The sequence below is a fragment of the Cyclopterus lumpus genome, chromosome 7, assembly GCF_009769545.1.
Source record: "Cyclopterus lumpus isolate fCycLum1 chromosome 7, fCycLum1.pri, whole genome shotgun sequence".
Classification (NCBI taxonomy): Eukaryota; Metazoa; Chordata; class Actinopteri; order Perciformes; family Cyclopteridae; genus Cyclopterus; species Cyclopterus lumpus.
In genome coordinates, this window is record NC_046972.1 from 16,365,750 (window position 1) to 16,382,361 (window position 16,612).

The 16,612-nt window shown below is 40.5% G+C and overlaps 3 protein-coding genes across 3 annotated transcripts; 2 read left to right on the forward strand and 1 right to left on the reverse strand.

Moving 5' to 3' along the window:
• Positions 1-141: 141 nt before the first annotated feature.
• On the forward strand, positions 142-8,183 carry racgap1 (Rac GTPase activating protein 1). Its single transcript, XM_034537276.1, has 17 exons — positions 142-293; positions 648-753; positions 858-1,060; positions 1,180-1,322; positions 1,579-1,648; positions 1,738-1,791; positions 1,898-1,975; positions 2,092-2,209; positions 2,743-2,885; positions 3,114-3,278; positions 3,381-3,476; positions 3,830-4,028; positions 4,318-4,423; positions 5,224-5,356; positions 6,259-6,385; positions 6,499-6,598; positions 7,195-8,183. The coding sequence occupies exons 2-17, from the start codon at positions 669-671 to the stop codon at positions 7,268-7,270; spliced, it is 1,896 nt and encodes a 631-aa protein (XP_034393167.1). The 5' UTR covers positions 142-293; positions 648-668; the 3' UTR covers positions 7,271-8,183.
• A 357-nt stretch (positions 8,184-8,540) lies between these two features.
• Positions 8,541-11,201, reverse strand: si:ch211-210c8.6. Its single transcript, XM_034538387.1, has 5 exons — positions 10,985-11,201; positions 9,647-9,752; positions 9,342-9,448; positions 8,954-9,126; positions 8,541-8,866 (listed from the first exon to the last, which is right to left on the reverse strand). Exons 1-5 carry the CDS (start codon positions 11,142-11,144, stop codon positions 8,588-8,590), a joined length of 825 nt encoding a protein of 274 aa, XP_034394278.1. The 5' UTR covers positions 11,145-11,201; the 3' UTR covers positions 8,541-8,587.
• bin2a (bridging integrator 2a) lies at positions 9,676-16,405 on the forward strand. Its single transcript, XM_034538388.1, is given in 15 exon segments — positions 9,676-10,010; positions 12,716-12,820; positions 12,892-12,975; positions 13,108-13,156; positions 13,244-13,338; positions 13,485-13,580; positions 14,073-14,180; positions 14,259-14,344; positions 14,430-14,505; positions 14,593-14,646; positions 14,648-14,676; positions 15,058-15,139; positions 15,141-15,656; positions 15,748-15,817; positions 15,908-16,405. Coding segments are annotated over 13 exon segments (1,410 nt in total). The 5' UTR covers positions 9,676-10,010; positions 12,716-12,739; the 3' UTR covers positions 15,802-15,817; positions 15,908-16,405.
• Positions 16,406-16,612: the final 207 nt, after the last annotated feature.

Genomic DNA, 16,612 nt, shown 5'->3' on the forward strand with positions numbered 1-16,612 from the left:
TAATATTCGTGGTATTTCTGGTCCTCATTTCTGTATGTTTGTGCCTTTCTGTGGGAGCGACGTTTTATTTCGAAAAACACGCTCTCGGAAGTTATTTTCTTCCCTCTGTCCTGACGTCATCGCAGTAGTCGTCGCTCATTGGCTAGCGGCGAAATTTGAAATGCAACGCGCTCATTGTAGTTGTGTCTGCGGAAGGATGTGGACGAAGGTACGACAAGGTAGTCGTTAAAAACGAAAAAGAAGATTTAGGCGTTAAACACCACCGACAGTTTTTTTTCTCCAGTAAGGAAACGGTAGGTAACTGTTGCCAGCTAATCTTTGCTAACATGTGAGCTAAAATAACCGCCATGTTGTTTTTTCCAAGTAATAACGTTACAGTTGGAAACTCTGAACTAACGCTAGCTTGAACAGAAACAAAAGAAACCGCTAAACTAAACGCATTGGCAAGGAGGAATACCGCATGGTATTTAAATGAGCCTCTGGGTAGCTTACAACGCGGCTTATATTTGTACGCATTGTTATCGTTGCCATTGTGTTTGAGAATAATTGCCATGTCCTCTTAACATTTGCCAGTTGTCTTGCTACGTGGAAAATGAGTCATGAACCGCTGTTTATATGAATTAACTACGTAATGTCTCTATTTGCAGGGCCTCCAGATATAGACCATCATGCAGCCTGCTGTGCACAGCCTCCAGAGTTTATATGATCAGTTGAGGACGCAAGTTGACCTTCTCAACGAGAATATTGAACCCAGTATGTTCTTTATAATCCTTGGGTTTATCTTACATGTCTATCATTTGAGACATAGGTTCCGGCACAGATGTCTGTCACAGTAATATGTGCGCCCTCTTTCCCAGACTTCATCCAACTGGCACACAACTTTGATGACTGTCGTCGCAAATGGCTGAGGGCAGAGCAAGACCTGGGCTCTTGCAAAGAGGTGCTTACCAAAGCAGAGACGGAGAGGGGAGCTTTGGAGGTCAAACTGAAACATGCTCGCAACCAAGTGGATGTCGAGATCAGGCGCAGACAGAAGGCTGAGGCTGACTGTGAGAAGTTGGTATGTTGGATCAAATGCAGACCCTTGTTTGCTGATGTATATATGTTGATTTAGTCTGCTGTTAATTCACCTGGTACGAGGAGTCTCATTTGTGCCTTGCCTGCATTTCTATATTACAGGACCGTCAAATTCAGTTGATCCGGGACCTCCTGACAAGTGAGGGATCCTCCAACAGCATCAAGCTGAGTGCAGAGCAGCGCTCAGCTCTTGCCTTCCTGAACACAAACTGCCAGGCAGCAGTCAGCCTGAACACCAGCCGAAGGTAATATGCCCTGTTATCTGTTGCTGGAGCCATAATGGTAAAATACCGACTACAAGTTTCTTGTTCGATTACTCTCCCATCTATTTATCACAGAAATGCACACATTTACTCCGCTCTGAACTTTCAAATGTATTTCCATTTTTTAAAGATAAAATTACAAATGCAAACAATTTTCAAAAATGTGTGGGAAGTGTAAATAAACTGTGTGGGAAATGCTTCTGACTGGCTTGACACATACTTCTGATGCTCCTGATAGACTGACTAGGATAGATGAGTCCGCCTCCATCTTGTCAGATATCAGCTACGACAAAACTGACGACTCCCTTGTAAGTGCTTCCCTTTTTTTAGAATCATGTAGAGTTGCATTTACATCATATACAGTATCATTGATTCTTATGTACTTGATCTGTGGCAGGACTGGGACTCTTCCAATGTGAGGACAGTGCGACTCAAGAAAAGAGAGAAACGGGTATGATAAGTGCATGAGCACCATTTCTCTTTAAACATTTTTGCTTGGAAGATTGGCTTCATGTTCACTGGATATACAGATGTCATGTCTGCCTTCTTAATTTCAGCGCTCCTCGAGAAATCATGTAGATGGTCCCCCAGTTGCCTCCAAACGCTCTCGATCAACAGGCAGAATTTTAGAGCGGGTAGGGAAAATGTTTTGTTGCAAGTCTGTAACCAGCTCTTAAAACGTTATACTGTTGGGCCCTTACATAGTCTGCTTGTATGTTGTTCTTACTGTTTTTTTATTCATTTGTGACAGGGAAATGAGACTCTGGTGACAAAGACCACCGTGACTGTCCCTGCAAATGGAGGACCTGTTGAGGCCATTTCTACCATTGAGAGTGTTCCTTATTGGACTCGCAGCAGGAGAAAGACTGGTACGGTTCTTGTTATAACAGGAGTACGCTTGGTTTATGAGCCCCGTTCTTCATATGTGGCTCAACTAATTCAGGCTAATATATTGTGAGCCAGTTTAAATGACCGTCTTTATTTTTATCCACCTAACTTGATTCTTCGAACACAACTTGATACAAATAATTTGCTTGGGACAATTATACTGTTATTTTTTGCTGATAATGTTGTCTTCACTCTGCCGGAAATTATTTTGTTAATCTTGGATAGAATCCATTAATGGCATGCTTTACATTTCAAGCCATTTTAGAAGAACAGAGAAATCTAAGCTTACATTCACCAAACTATCTACCGTACAGGGCCCTGTTGTGCTGCAGCCAACATATAAATGTTGTTTAATCAAAAGAGATCACTCGTACTATTATTTGCAAAATTCTCATTATTTTTTATGGGTGTCTTGAATACAAATATGCAGCAGTTATTTAACAGTGAATCTTTTCGTAACCGCAGTGGTCATGGCAGGTAACATGTTTGTATTTATTTTCTATCTCTTGCTCAGCTGCCATGGAGTGGGAATCTGAATCGGTCAAGTCTGAGGATCTCTTTAAGCAGCCTGGCAAACCAGAGGGAGAGAGAAAAGTGGCGCCCAGCACTCCGCAGAGCCACGGCGGTGTCCGTCTTCATGAGTTTGTCTCCAAAACTGTACGAATGCCATTTAATCAGACTAGAAAAACACATTCTAGCACTTTTGGCTTAAACCAATAAGTTTGATCAAACTTGGCACTGAAGCTTGTTATCATCTACTCCTTATACACTGTGATGTCTGCAAAGAAACATGATTATGTAGTGCATTTATTTGAGTTTATTTGCCTAAACCAAGTGTAATACCAAGCTTTACCCGCATTCTAACTAACTGTCTTCTTTCTATAGGTCATTAAACCGGAATCGTGCGTACCTTGTGGCAAAAGGATCAAGTTTGGCAAGATTTCACTGAAGTGCCGCGACTGCAGGGTGGTCTCTCACCCCGAGTGTCGCGAGCGCTGCCCTCTTCCATGCATCCCCAACTTGGGCGCCACACCAATCAAAATTGGCGAGGTGTGTAAGAAAATGTTTCACTGATTTCTCGCTTGTTTACTTCCACTCTGGAATTTTATGCCAGTGCTGACCGGTTACCCACTCTCTCTCATATGTTCCCAGGGTGTGCTGGCAGACTACGTGTCTAACACATCACCCATGATTCCACTTCTCGTAGTCCACTGTGTTAGTGAGATCGAGCAGAGGGGCCTGCATGAGGTGAGTGGGGTTTCCCTGTCCTAAAACCATGAGAAAATGTGGAAGTTAGTAAAGCTTTACACCCCAGTAGTTAATTTTAATGTCTTTCCCGCAAGCTGCTACAGAGGGCTGTAATTAAGATTTTACAATTTGTTCCTGAGAGATTACATTTCCAATTGCTCCAAATGTCTTGATTGCTTTCTGGCTGCTGATGATCTCTTCTTTCTATTTGTCTCACTTTCTCAAGATTGATACCACACTTTGCTCTCGGTACAAAGCTACAGCAAGGAGTCAATTAACTTGGCTCAAAAACTGGAAGAGCCTCTTTCCAGAATGATGATCTTTAATAGTTTTATTCTATTTCTTCTTCTCAGGCTGGTCTCTACCGCCTGTCCGGTGCGGATCGCACAGTGAAGGACCTAAAGGAGAAGTTTCTACGCAGCAAAACCGTTCCCGTGCTCAGCAAGGTGGACGACATCAATGCCGTCACTGGCCTCCTCAAGGACTTCCTGAGGAACCTCAAGGAGCCTCTTCTCACCTTCCGCCTCAACCGCACTTTTATGGAGGCAGCCGGTATGTGTGTGTGAGACTTGGGTTAGAAAAAAAAATGCTGTTAGTAGATTTTTCTGTTGTAAAGGGATTCTGAGGAAAACAAGAATGGCTGAAATTTAACACACGTGCCACTTTTTAAATTCTTTTCCCCATTTATTTTGAGAAGTGATGGAAACCTCAGGCATGAATTTGCTTGGAACAAAGGAGAGATTTACCCTTTTTTTCTGGACTAATACATTTGCTTTCAAGTTATTTAATCCATACGGCCTCCCTCTCTGCTAACAAAACTGTTTTATTGATTCCCTTTCAGAGGTTTCAGACGATGACAACAGCATAGCTCTGATGTACCAAACCATCAGTGATCTGCCACAGCCCAACAGGGACACGCTGGCTTTCTTAGTCCTTCACCTTCAACGGTTGGTACTAAATATAATACTAATATACCTCATTAGAGCTATGCATATCTAATATATAATGCATCTGTTAACAAAAGCATTGCTTGTGCTTTGATACCGTGTATATTTCTGTGACAAATTCATTGCTGAAATTTGCTAAAATTCATAAAAGCCTCTCTGTAAATGACCTTTACCAAAAAAAAAAATTATTTAACTGAACTTAATTGGGTTGAAATGCTTTTGGCAAAGATGTGCGTCATCATTATCTAACTTTTACACAAGTAAATTCTCTTTTTTTTTTAACCCAGGGCTCTGAAACCTTTTTGATTTATAGTGCCATTTAAAAATGTTCTTGATAATCGTGTGCTATTTCAACATTCCCATTATGTCACCACATAAAAATTGTGCATAGCTTATTTTGTTAAGAAAAATGTTCTCCCATCATTAGGACATTGTGAGCGCTACATATTGGAGCGCTACACAAGAAGGCTGTCATCCTTATGAAAACATCCACGCCGAAGTTGAAATCATTAACCCTACCATCCTTCCTAAACGTAACAATTTCGCGAAGAAGGCAACAAGTACTAGCCAATCAGACGCTTTTTGAGGAATGGAAATAACATGCTGCGCAACTTCCAGTGGCTGTGAAAGACTCTGGCATGCCAATGAGACGGCTCTTCAGTATTTCCAAAAAACTCTCTTGCACACTTGCTGCTGTTGGTTAAGCCAGCACATGCCTACGGTTGCCTACCCCTGATTTAACCTAAGATACACTTTAAATTTTGTATAGAGACATAATTGAATCTAATAAAATCTTCCAGAGTTGCTGTCAGTTTGGACACAAAGATGAACATCAGTAACTTGGCTCGAGTGTTTGGACCAACTATTGTGGGTCATGCAGTTCCCAACCCTGATCCGATGACAATCCTACAGGATACCAAACGACAACCCGGGGTAAGCCTCATTGATGCATGGCTATGGCACATCATGTTTCTCTATTTTCTTCTTTACTCGTATACTAATGTAGAACTTTGATGTTCTGATTGTAACAGGCAGTGTGATTCAGTGCTACATGTCCCAGAATCCTGGGGGCAGCACACACTTGTTATAAAGTAGCTTCTTGTCAGAAATCCAACTGGTATTTCTGTTAACCGTTCAGCTAACAAACACACTTTGTTTTGATAAAGAAGCCAGCCAATAACTGCCCTTTTTCCATCATGTCATGAGCAACCGCTGTCTGATGTCATGCTGTAAGCTTGGAAAAGGGAGTTAGTCACCCTGCAGCTCTTAATCTAACGGCTCACTGTGGCTGTACACACATGCACAGTTTCCTGCAGTTGAATGCAATGCAGGCATTCTGGACTCTGCAACTGACAATAATCAATTAGATTAGTGAGCTAATTACAGAATGTAAATTAATTGAATGCCCACTTGTTAAAACTATGCCAACAGCAAATACAATAAAGAAGAAAAAAAATGCATTATCATATCTTACTTTCTGTCAAAGTCTAGATGAGATTTTAATATATTTCTTTTACGGATAGTTTTTACAGACATTAAAACTAATTATTGTGATTATTTATCGTCACACTAATTAGCAAAAACCTACCTGTAACCCACCTTCATAAGTGAGTGACCTACAACAACATACAGAGACCACCAAAATGCTAAATACTATATAATCCTACACTTCAGAACATCATCACAATGCGCTAAACTCTTTCAGTAATCCCCCTCTGTCTTGCCCAGGGCAATTACACACGCATTCGGCTCAGCACTGTTGGAAGAGGATGAGGCAACTCGCTGAAATATCCCTGATCTTTTGCATTCTTGCTAATCTCTCTTTCTCTGTTCAGGTTGTGGAGCGTCTGTTGGCTCTGCCGGCGGATTACTGGGGCCAGTTTTTGATGGCAGAAAGCTATGCGCCTAACTTGGATCACCTAATTATCGAGAATTCAAACTGCTATGCCACCCCCGAGAGAAGTACGAGCTCACTAGACTTTGTGTGTTTTTTTTTTTCCTGCCGTTGTTCCATGGGAGTCTGTGCACAGTTGTTTGCTTTTTGATATATCATTGTAATATTTGTACTGTTGCAGTGAGCATGCTGGGACCTCTGACTACTCCAGAGCACCAGCTCAATAAAACTCCCTCCTCCAGCTCCTTGTCTCAGCGCATGAAGTCCTCTCTGACACCAAGGTAAGCACACAAGCACACGCCCCTTCTGCACAGTGTCTTCCATATTTAACGGGCCTCATGCAAGAACTCTCAGGTGACGTGTCATTAACAGCACACCAATGTTTTCCCAATTTCTTCGCTTTAACAGGTCCCTTAATTCTACTGATGACACTGTTAAAGATTATAAACTTAGTAATGCTAATATACAATTCTCATGAACACATGTGTATCATTCATCCTGTTTACGCTGTTCATTTACACAGTTATCTGATGTTCATTTACACAGTTATCTGATGTGCGGAGTGTTTACTGAATTTGACGTGGTAGACTTGTACGAGCCCAATATATTGTATAAATACACGGACGTCAAGTATCAATCCTTTATTATATAAACTACTAATGAGTCTAACTTGTTCTTGCATGAGGGCCAATGATCTTACAAGTACCTCTAGAACAACTGTTGTGTGCTGCTGATTTAAAAAACGTATTTTCAAATTTAGATAAAAGCTGACTCATTTGAACATTAATCTACTGTACAATATCTCATCATCCTTCATTGACTGATATTATCTGCTCTTAATTCAATTAACTGCCACTATGTGAACTCTTTGTTGCAGATTTGGGAGCAAGAGCAAATCAGCAGTCGGAGTTTCTCGTCAAGGAAAATTCTTTGCTTCTCCACTCCTGAAATAATCCAAAGCAGCGACAAACCTTTTCTTGATACAATAACAACCAATACATTTACATTTATGCAGAACATGTATTATGGTACCGCTTTCAAAATTGCTATAAACACCGCCAGTCTCCTATAATCATTTTTAGTGTTTTCAATAGAGTTTTATTTTGGTGATTTTATGTGTTTGTAAAAGGATAACTTTTTTTTCCTATCTATGCACACTTGTGTGTTTTTAGAGTTAAATGTTTAACAAGACATTCTACTTTCACCTCTTCACACATGGGAATGTACTGTTAAATACTATTTTTGAGAAATATGTTTGTAGGTGAAAATATGTACTGTATATGCACAGTTTTATTGTGACCTGGTTCTAAATTCAGTGATTTCTTTAGACAGTTTTTCAGCTCATGTGTCACTCAGAAGTTGAATAACTAATTCTCAAGCATTTCATTCCAGGTTGTAATTGAATGTGTGACTGCTAGTAACATTTTTTTAACATGTTTGTAATCCATTTTGTTTTGTCTTCATCCTCCAGAGAATTGTAAATGTTTACAAGCTTGCTCGCCCTTTCCTTTTCATCTGACAAGTTATAAGACGTTAGTATGGATCTTCTGCAAGCTTGACTGAGTGTGAGGATTTTGTTAATTGGCATTAATCTCTTGAAGAGGGACATTTTAATATATTCCCCTGCAGGAGTTGTGTTTCGCACTGCCAGTGATCATCAAGATTATTTACTGGTTTATGTCACAGGCTATAATCTCTACTTTTGCTTCTCTGTTTATCGCTCTGTGTAATATCTGTACTCTGGGTGGATGCCTATGAGCAATCCCATGCAAAAGGCAATTATTTTGCATTATTTGATTAACTATTGGCACAAATGTTGTACATGCTCTAAAATTCATGGAACTTTTAAAATACATTTCTTACCTTTACAAAAATGTCTTGTGTGCCTTTTGTCAAATGCTTTGTGCTGTTCCCTAGCTTCCTCAATCCAAAAGTTGGAGGGTGTAACCAGGTTTTTGATGAAACATACAGGGAACTTGCTGGTTCCAGTTTGACAGATGGCCTTCACACCTGCAAAATGACCAGTTTAAGACACCATTGTTATTCTAACAACTCACATGTGAATCTTAACAGCCATCTCATTGGCGATATGCTCAACCTGTAAAACTAAAACGTAGCGTTTTACAAAAATCTTACGCAGAAGAAGGCTGTTGCATAAAGGTGAGGTCTGAGTTTATTTTACAAAATAACAGGACACTTTGACAAATGTGTCTATACAGTATGTTCTGTTTGAGGCATTTATTGGTACAACAGTTGAAAAAAATGTAACATCAAAATTTAGGCCATGGCCACAGAAGAGGCGTGTTCTTAATGTAGTCCTGGAAGCCTGGGTCCGATCCCCACTTCCTCAGGGCCTGCTTCTCCAGGATGGGGATGCCGCTGACGAAGCGTAGCAGGAACCAGAGGAAGAGAGGCGACACCACACTCAGGTACTGGGGACCCTCCATCACTGACGAGGCTGAGAGCCAGAGCCCCGACCACTGCAGGATCTCCCCAAAATAGTTTGGATGTCGGCTGTAAGCCCATAGTCCACTCTGGATGAATTTCCCCTGGAGCCACAAAAATAAATGTGACCACCGTTTACACACAGTGAATGGTGCATTAAGGGTTGCACAACACCCCGTCTATTAACTTACAGTATTATCTGGGTCACGCTTGAAAAGCCATTTCTGTTGGTCAGCAATAGCTTCAGTAGCAAAGCCGAGGCCCCATACAGTCCAGCCGATGTAGTCCCTCGTTCCCAGAGGCACGTCCCGCTTCTCGCTGTTCAGCATGAGGGTGGGCAGGAGGGTCATAAATACCCACAAGGCTGAGAGAAATGGGGAAAAAAATGAAATAATCTTCCATTCTAGCCATGCCTTAATATCACCATTAACTAAATGCATTCAACTTACAGACTGCTCTTTTATAGAACACAATCATACTAAGAGCTAGAAACTAGACAGTGATTTATACAAGGCAACTTGGGTGCCGAGTTGGTTCAGGACGATGGCAATGAGAGGAACGCATCTGCATCACAAGTACCTTGAACGGTCCAATATATAAAGAAAGTCCCCGGGCTGTCTCTGACATTGTTGAACCTGCGATCATGACCGTCCTTCAAGATCCGCATGAAGAGGAATGTCCCCAGCCTGCATAGAGGACATGGTTAATGTCCATTCACATTAACCAACGGCATTATTCATTAACCTGACGTTAAGGTTTCACGTTCATTAGTTCCTTCTCTGAACTCGCCAAGGACCCTCCGTAACCAAACTGTGTAGGTGTTAATGACGGTTTGAGTTTTATTCAACGGGGTGACACTGTGTGGTCAACGCTGCCTTACTTACCGTAGTCCCCATGCTGTCACCAACCCAGTTTGCACCTTCTGGCGAACATGACTGGCTCCTCCCCAGACACGACTCAGGTGGGCAAGTAGTATAAATGTGCCAGATCCTGAAAGAAAAGAGAGAGAGAGACAAGCTGCAGACTCAGGGCGGTCGGGGCATGGCGGATGGCTCTACTTGTTGCACAGTAAGGCGTGTTCAATAAATCTTTTACCCAGGATACTGCAGACAATTGGTTCCAAAGTTCAAGGGTAAAATATCCGGGAGCACGGCGCAGAGTGGAGAACAAGAAGAGGACGAGTCAAAGACAAGTGTCGAAGTGATCCACTTGGGAAGTTACAAAGAAATCAGTCATTGTTGTCGACAGGTAAGCTGCACTGTTTGTTCAATATGTAACAAATGAATTAATAATTATCTGGTTGTCAGCCTGCAGTCACCTCTAACTTCGTCATTGTTCGTACGCTTAACTTTTTAAGCTGAGAACTTGTCAAGAATCACCTTCTTAAAAACTGAAAACTAGGACTATGACGACAGATTCTATTAATCATTTTTTCACTATGGATTAATCGGCTAAATCTATAAGATGTCAGAATGGGGAAACATGTTAATCACAATATGCTCTGTCACTGCTTCTTTGATCCCACCAACTGTTCAAAACCCAAAGATATTCAGTTTACTGTTGCATAAGAAAAAAGCAAAAAATCCTAAAAACTGAGACATTTTTTTCTTGAAAAAAAATGGTTCTGGTGTTAGCTCTAGAGAGGTGGTTTTCAAAGCGGGAAATATTTTCATAAAATGGGGTCTTTGACATGAAAACGTTTGGGGACCAATGCTCTCGAGGACATTATTAATAAACTAAGAATTGAATCAGAGTAATTCTTACTTGTTTGAACTGGAGGTTTTACCAATGCAAAAGTGAGACCAGGTACCAGTAATCACTAGTGGGGGACAGGCTGAGTCCATTCTTAATTGCGCCCCACAACAAAACTATATTAATTGAGGCCCCCTTTATGTTTTAAAAAGAGGGCCCCATGATCTCTCGCCACGCCCCTGCAGTGACACAGGACCAGTTAAGTGGAGCTGATTGGATCTGCATGCCGCTTCTTAACATGGAGGAGGAGCTCTCTGGCTGTTTCACAACAAGGCTGCTTTAGATAACACAGGTTTCATAATGGTTACAGTTTTAAATTAAATAACAATTCACACAACTGAATTTAATTATAATAAGTAGCCTACACAGAGCCCGCTTGAATGGGATTATCTGTCGCGTCGAGTTTACACCACGTCAACTGTCCTGAAGTCAGGCTGCACAACGTGAAAAGTAGTTTTTGTGTTCATTACCTGCCAAATCATAAAACTTCTCGGTTCTGAAGGCTGCAGCCAGAGCCCAGCCGGCCCACTGGATGCCCAGGTCGGTGGCCGCGCATTTGACCAGCGTGCTCCCCATGATCATGTCCTGCAGGTCGGCAAGCAGAGCTGGAATCTGATCGGATTGTATCATCGGGCCACTCCTCCCACACCAACAGAAATATAAACACTGACTAAAGTTCACCGCTGCCTTTATAATCCTGGCAGGCGGCTTGGCCGCGGGGAACTCTGGGTATTGTAGTTATGAGAGGATTAATGCGGTTCCACAGCTAAGGCAGAGAGAGCATTAATGGGTCACTGAATATTAAGGATACCAACATATAATTAAATGAACATGCCATCAAATGTACCAAAAACAATATAAAAAATAAATGTGGGCATTGATTTATTCATAAAATGTGACATACATTTATATTTCGGTTTTTATTTGGTTTAATTTATTTGTTCCGTCACTCCTACATTTAATGGCAGAGGTTTACATTTTCTACTACTTTATACTACTCAGTAATGCTAGTAGTATTCAGAAGTAAAAGTATTAATACCTTACTGTAAAAATACTCCATTAAAAGTCAAATTAAAAGCCATGCATTAAAAGTGTTACTTGAGCTGTTGTCATAATATTAAATACAATAATGCTGCATTACTACCTATGCATTGATGTGTTAACAGCATTATATTGTTTATTGTAGTTGGTCATGGTAGAGCTCATTTGAATGACTATATACTTTTAGATAGTATACTCTGTAACAATATATCCTATTTTATGAGATTATCATGTGTTTTCTTAATGAAAATCCTAATCTTAAAAGTAACTACTGCTACACAGATACATGCATTAATTATTAAAGGTGAAGTAACGTAACATATATAATACAACTTTGAAATTCTGCTGCATACTTAAAACCAAATTATATTGTAGTAAAGGTTTGAATGCAGGACTTTGTATTACTTGTAATGGAGTATTCTTATATTGTGGTACTTTAACTTGAGTAAAGGATCTGAATACTCCAGAGCTCCAGCAACATGAGGACTTATCTTGCTACTTTGCTCACTGAGGTGAATATAAAGAGATTATTCACATATGCCTCACTCTCCCCATTTTTCCACCTCATCTGATATCATTAAGTTTAAATACTCTTATAAATATTCCTATGAAAAACCCATAAGAGTCAAGCATTACAGCAGCACAGAGGTAGACTCATAGAGTGGAGTGGAGTGATAGCATTAACAAACCTGCAGGCATTTCTCACAATATCTAGGACTATAACAAATAATTGTATGAATGAAATCCAGTAGTAATACTATGTATAGTCGTGTTACCTGTGGTAGTATAAGTAATATACACACTACACACTAACAATATGAAAATATCTTTAATAGAAACAGAAAGAAGCCATGATATAGCATATGCAATAATAATATGTAGTAATACAATATCATATTGTGATTTCAATATTATTATGCATGTGTTAGTACTACCACTTGTACTAGCGACTCCTATAGTATTGGTACTAATTTAAATATAACTCTGTAAATTGTGCAGGTATGTTGTTTTACATTAAACCAAATAGTGGGTGGTGTTGATGTGTTCAATATGCAAGAAGTCTCTGAAGGGTCGGAGAGGGGGTAATGTAAAGTCTTAATTTGGTTAAATATGTGAATCCAAATGACAGGTCTTCTTCTCTGTTTCCTTTCATGGTTCAGGAATAAATAAAGTCCAGTCAAAATATGTCCGAGAGCACCAGTCCAAAAGGCAGCACTGGTGACTTTGCTAAAAAAGTCCAAAGACAGCTGAGCAGAAGCAAGAAAGTAACAGTCTGCACGAGGAAACACTTTGTTACCATGCGGTAGCTGTTGCTTTGAGGTACGTGCTTTTCTCCAGGTACTGCAAACGTTGGGGAAGTACAGTGGAGAGCAGAGATGACCATTTTGAATATTTTCTCCAACAGTTCAATGACCAGCAGGTAATCCTGTCGGTTTAACACAAATATATTTTCACTGCTTTCTCTACTGTGTATGTTAACATTGAGATGATTTATACTCAGAGAATCAAACACAATGAAAGACAATTTTGCAAACCTCTTGTCTATTTGCAGACTGATGGGAACCGGATGTACAAGGACCTGAGGAACTACATCAATTCAGGTTCGAGGTGGAAATGCTTTTCGCTTTGTAAATGTTGTAGATGTGTGTCCTCTGCAGCTCTCACATGGACCAGTCTGCTTTTTACAGACATGCGTGAAGCTTCAAGACGCCTTTCCCAGTCTCTGTATGATGCTTATGAAACTGACTGGGCTGGAGAGGAAGATTTAGGAGCCATTGTAGAGGTCAGTACGATTATCAGTGACGAACTACAGCTCTGCCACTGCACATTTGTGTTTTACAAGTCCCAAAGTAGAAGGACCACAACCCCTTCTTTCTCCCTCTCTTCATACATATTTAATGAAATATTTATGCTGTGCCTCCTAATAAGGGGGAGGACCTCCTGTGGAATGACTTTGAGGTGAAGCTATCAGATCAGGCCGTACGCACCATGGAGTCCTACGTGAGCCAATTCCCAGATGTCAGGGTAAGACTAGAGGAAGCAAGCATGCAAGCAAGCAAACAGAAGTGAATACACAGACAGACAAAAGGCCTGAGAGCAAACACGCAAAACCCTACAAAGACACACAAGTACACACACACACACACACACACACACACACACACACACACACACACACACACACACACACACACACACACACACACACACACACACTCACTCACCATCTGTGCTTTCCAATACCCATACTACCATACTATTTATTATGTCCCAATTCAAAGTATGTCTATGCCAAAACAACCAGGATGTGCTACATCTGGTGATATTTTGCAGTATGCAAGCTTGCATGCTTTTCTGTCCATTCTGACCCACAATCCTTTGAGTAGCTGACATATGAGCAAGAGCGTCAAAGTTATAGGTGCAATGTTATAACATACTACATCTTAATTGGATATCTACTGCATGCGACAGTATGTTTTAATAGTCTGCGATTTGCCAATCTTTTCCAATCTGTAGGAGAAAGTTGCCAAGAGGGGAAGAAAATTGGTCGACTACGACTCTTCCCTTCACCACCTGGAGGCACTGCAGACTGCTAAGAAGAGGGATGATGTCAAGATCAACAAGGTTATTGATAATGTCATGCATATGTCTTTTTTTAACTGTGCATTTCAACCTTCATGTACTTACATTCTCACTCTGTAGGCAATAGAAGAGATGCATGCTGCCAAAAGTGTCTATGAAGGGATCAACACTGAGTTAAAAGAAGAGCTGCCCATGCTCTTTGAAAGGTTTGCTAGAATTATTTTTGTATCATTATATGAAATGTAAGGGTCTACACATGTTTTACTTTATGGTTTTATTTTTCTTTCTCAGCCGTATTGGGTGCTTTGTGACAGTCTTCTCAGCTCTATCCAATTTAAGAGACATCTTCTATAAGGAAACGAGCGCAGTATGTTTTTCTTAAGTCAGTAGGCTAATAATACACATTGTTGTGTTATTTGTTTTGTTTTGTTTGACCAGTTATGTCCTCTTTCAGCTCAACCTTGATCTACAGAATGTGATTAAGGAGCTGAAGGCTCAGCATCCGGACAAAAATGTTTGCTTTGAAGGGAATGCAAAGGTGAGTTGTTCTTTTTATCTTGGAAATGTAACCTTTTGGATGACAATAGTTCACCAAAAAGTGATATCATCTTCTCATGACAACTGAAGCTCTGCTAAACTTCTCAAAAACATACACAGTCTCTTCTCAGCATCACAAACTACTGATGCTTAACAGGTCTGATTTGTGCAGCTCCAAAAGACATTTAATGCCAATATTTAACATAGTTTTGGGGTCAAACTACATTTTGGGCCCAAAGCTGCAATATTAGTTTGAGAGACAAAGTGCTTTCCGATAGATTTTGTTTGCGATTAATATTTTTAATTAGTCAATGTCTGAATTTAGGGATAGAAAGCAAAATATTCAAATAATTGTCTTGCTTTTTATCTCAAAATATTTCAGGTATGGCTCCCTGAAGAGACGAAGTCTGATGTCCCCTAAGGTCTGGAAATCCAGCTTTTCTGAGTTTCACAAGAGCTATAGTCCCTAGACCTGGTCCGAGGTTTAGTTTCAGGTCCCCGGACAAGCCTCGCCACAGCACTTTGTCCAGACAGAGCAGCACCATCGGAGTCTCACCGCAATCGGTCCCTTTCGGAATATCCCCCTTCTGAGTCCACGGACCTGACTCAGAGTCCAACCACAGTGAGATCCCCAGTTGTCCTGCACAAGAAGACGCTGCAGCTGGAAATGAGCGGAAGTCTGGAGAAGACAGCAATGATGTGGAAGAGGAGAAGGGCACGAAAGAAGAGGGGTCTGAGCCTCAGCCTCCCGCAGATGGTGAGAAAGCTCCACCAAGTGAGAGCAGCTCTGAACTGCTGAACAACTCAGGTGATTCAGAGAGCTTGGAGCTTCAGTTGTCTGCAGCAGACGATGGCCGGCTGCACATTGAAGAGAGAGAAGACAGCCCAGTGGAGCTCCACACCCCAAAACCAAACGGAGTGGAGAATGGTGACGTTTCTGGGTTACACTCTGACAATAAGGACCTGAGCCTTCCTCTCAAGGTTTGTCATTTAGTGAGCTGAGGAATGGTCACACAGATCTCTATTCACTATTGTGTTTTTGGCATGACTCATATTTCACATGACTTTTCAGGATGCTTCTGCAGAACAACAGGCATCTCCAGACTCAAAAAGCACAGAGGTTTAAAGTATTCGGACTCAAGGTTTGTATGACTAATGCATTATTATCAGTCGTATTGTTTCCATGTATCTTCTTCATATATCCATGTCTGCCCTTTGTTTATTTTAAACAGCGAAGCAGAGGAGATTGAAGTCGACAGCTGCACAGGAAATGTTCAACTCTAATATCAGGAATGATGGACATGTGCATCGACTTGTCGGTTTTAGTTTTCTTATTTATCTTTTATTGAAATCAGTTGTACATAAAGTACAGTTCATAGTATGGGTAAAGTCATATTTATGTAACAGCCAGGTTTCATTTGAAGTATTCTTTGAAAAGTATAGATTATTGATTGACTTTTTCCCCACAGGTTCCAATATGTTCTGCAAATTGTGGCTAATGCTAGCAAACATAAATGCAGCAATAGGTTGGTATTGTTAGAAACGTTTCTTACTGACTACAGTATGGTCACTGTATACAAATGTACATGTACTGTAGACTAATTTACCATTTTGGTTTGAATTATGTGCAAGTATATTTGATCTTTTTCACTCAGAAACTGGAATCAGTTAATTAGGTGTGCACTGTGAAGATGAATCAATATGTAATTCTGAACAATTAACTTTTTTTTGTATCCCATACTAATTTGTTGAAATATAGAAATGATTAAGAAATGCGTACCCAATAAATCCTTCTGTGTTGTTTAAATTGAATTTAAGTTGTCAATTGCTGTGGTTGTTTCTCTGCCTATAGAGGTTTTAAAATGATAGGGACAAAAACAATGAGCTCTCACTCAACCCGCATTTCTCATCTTTTTGTCATTGTGAACCTAACATAA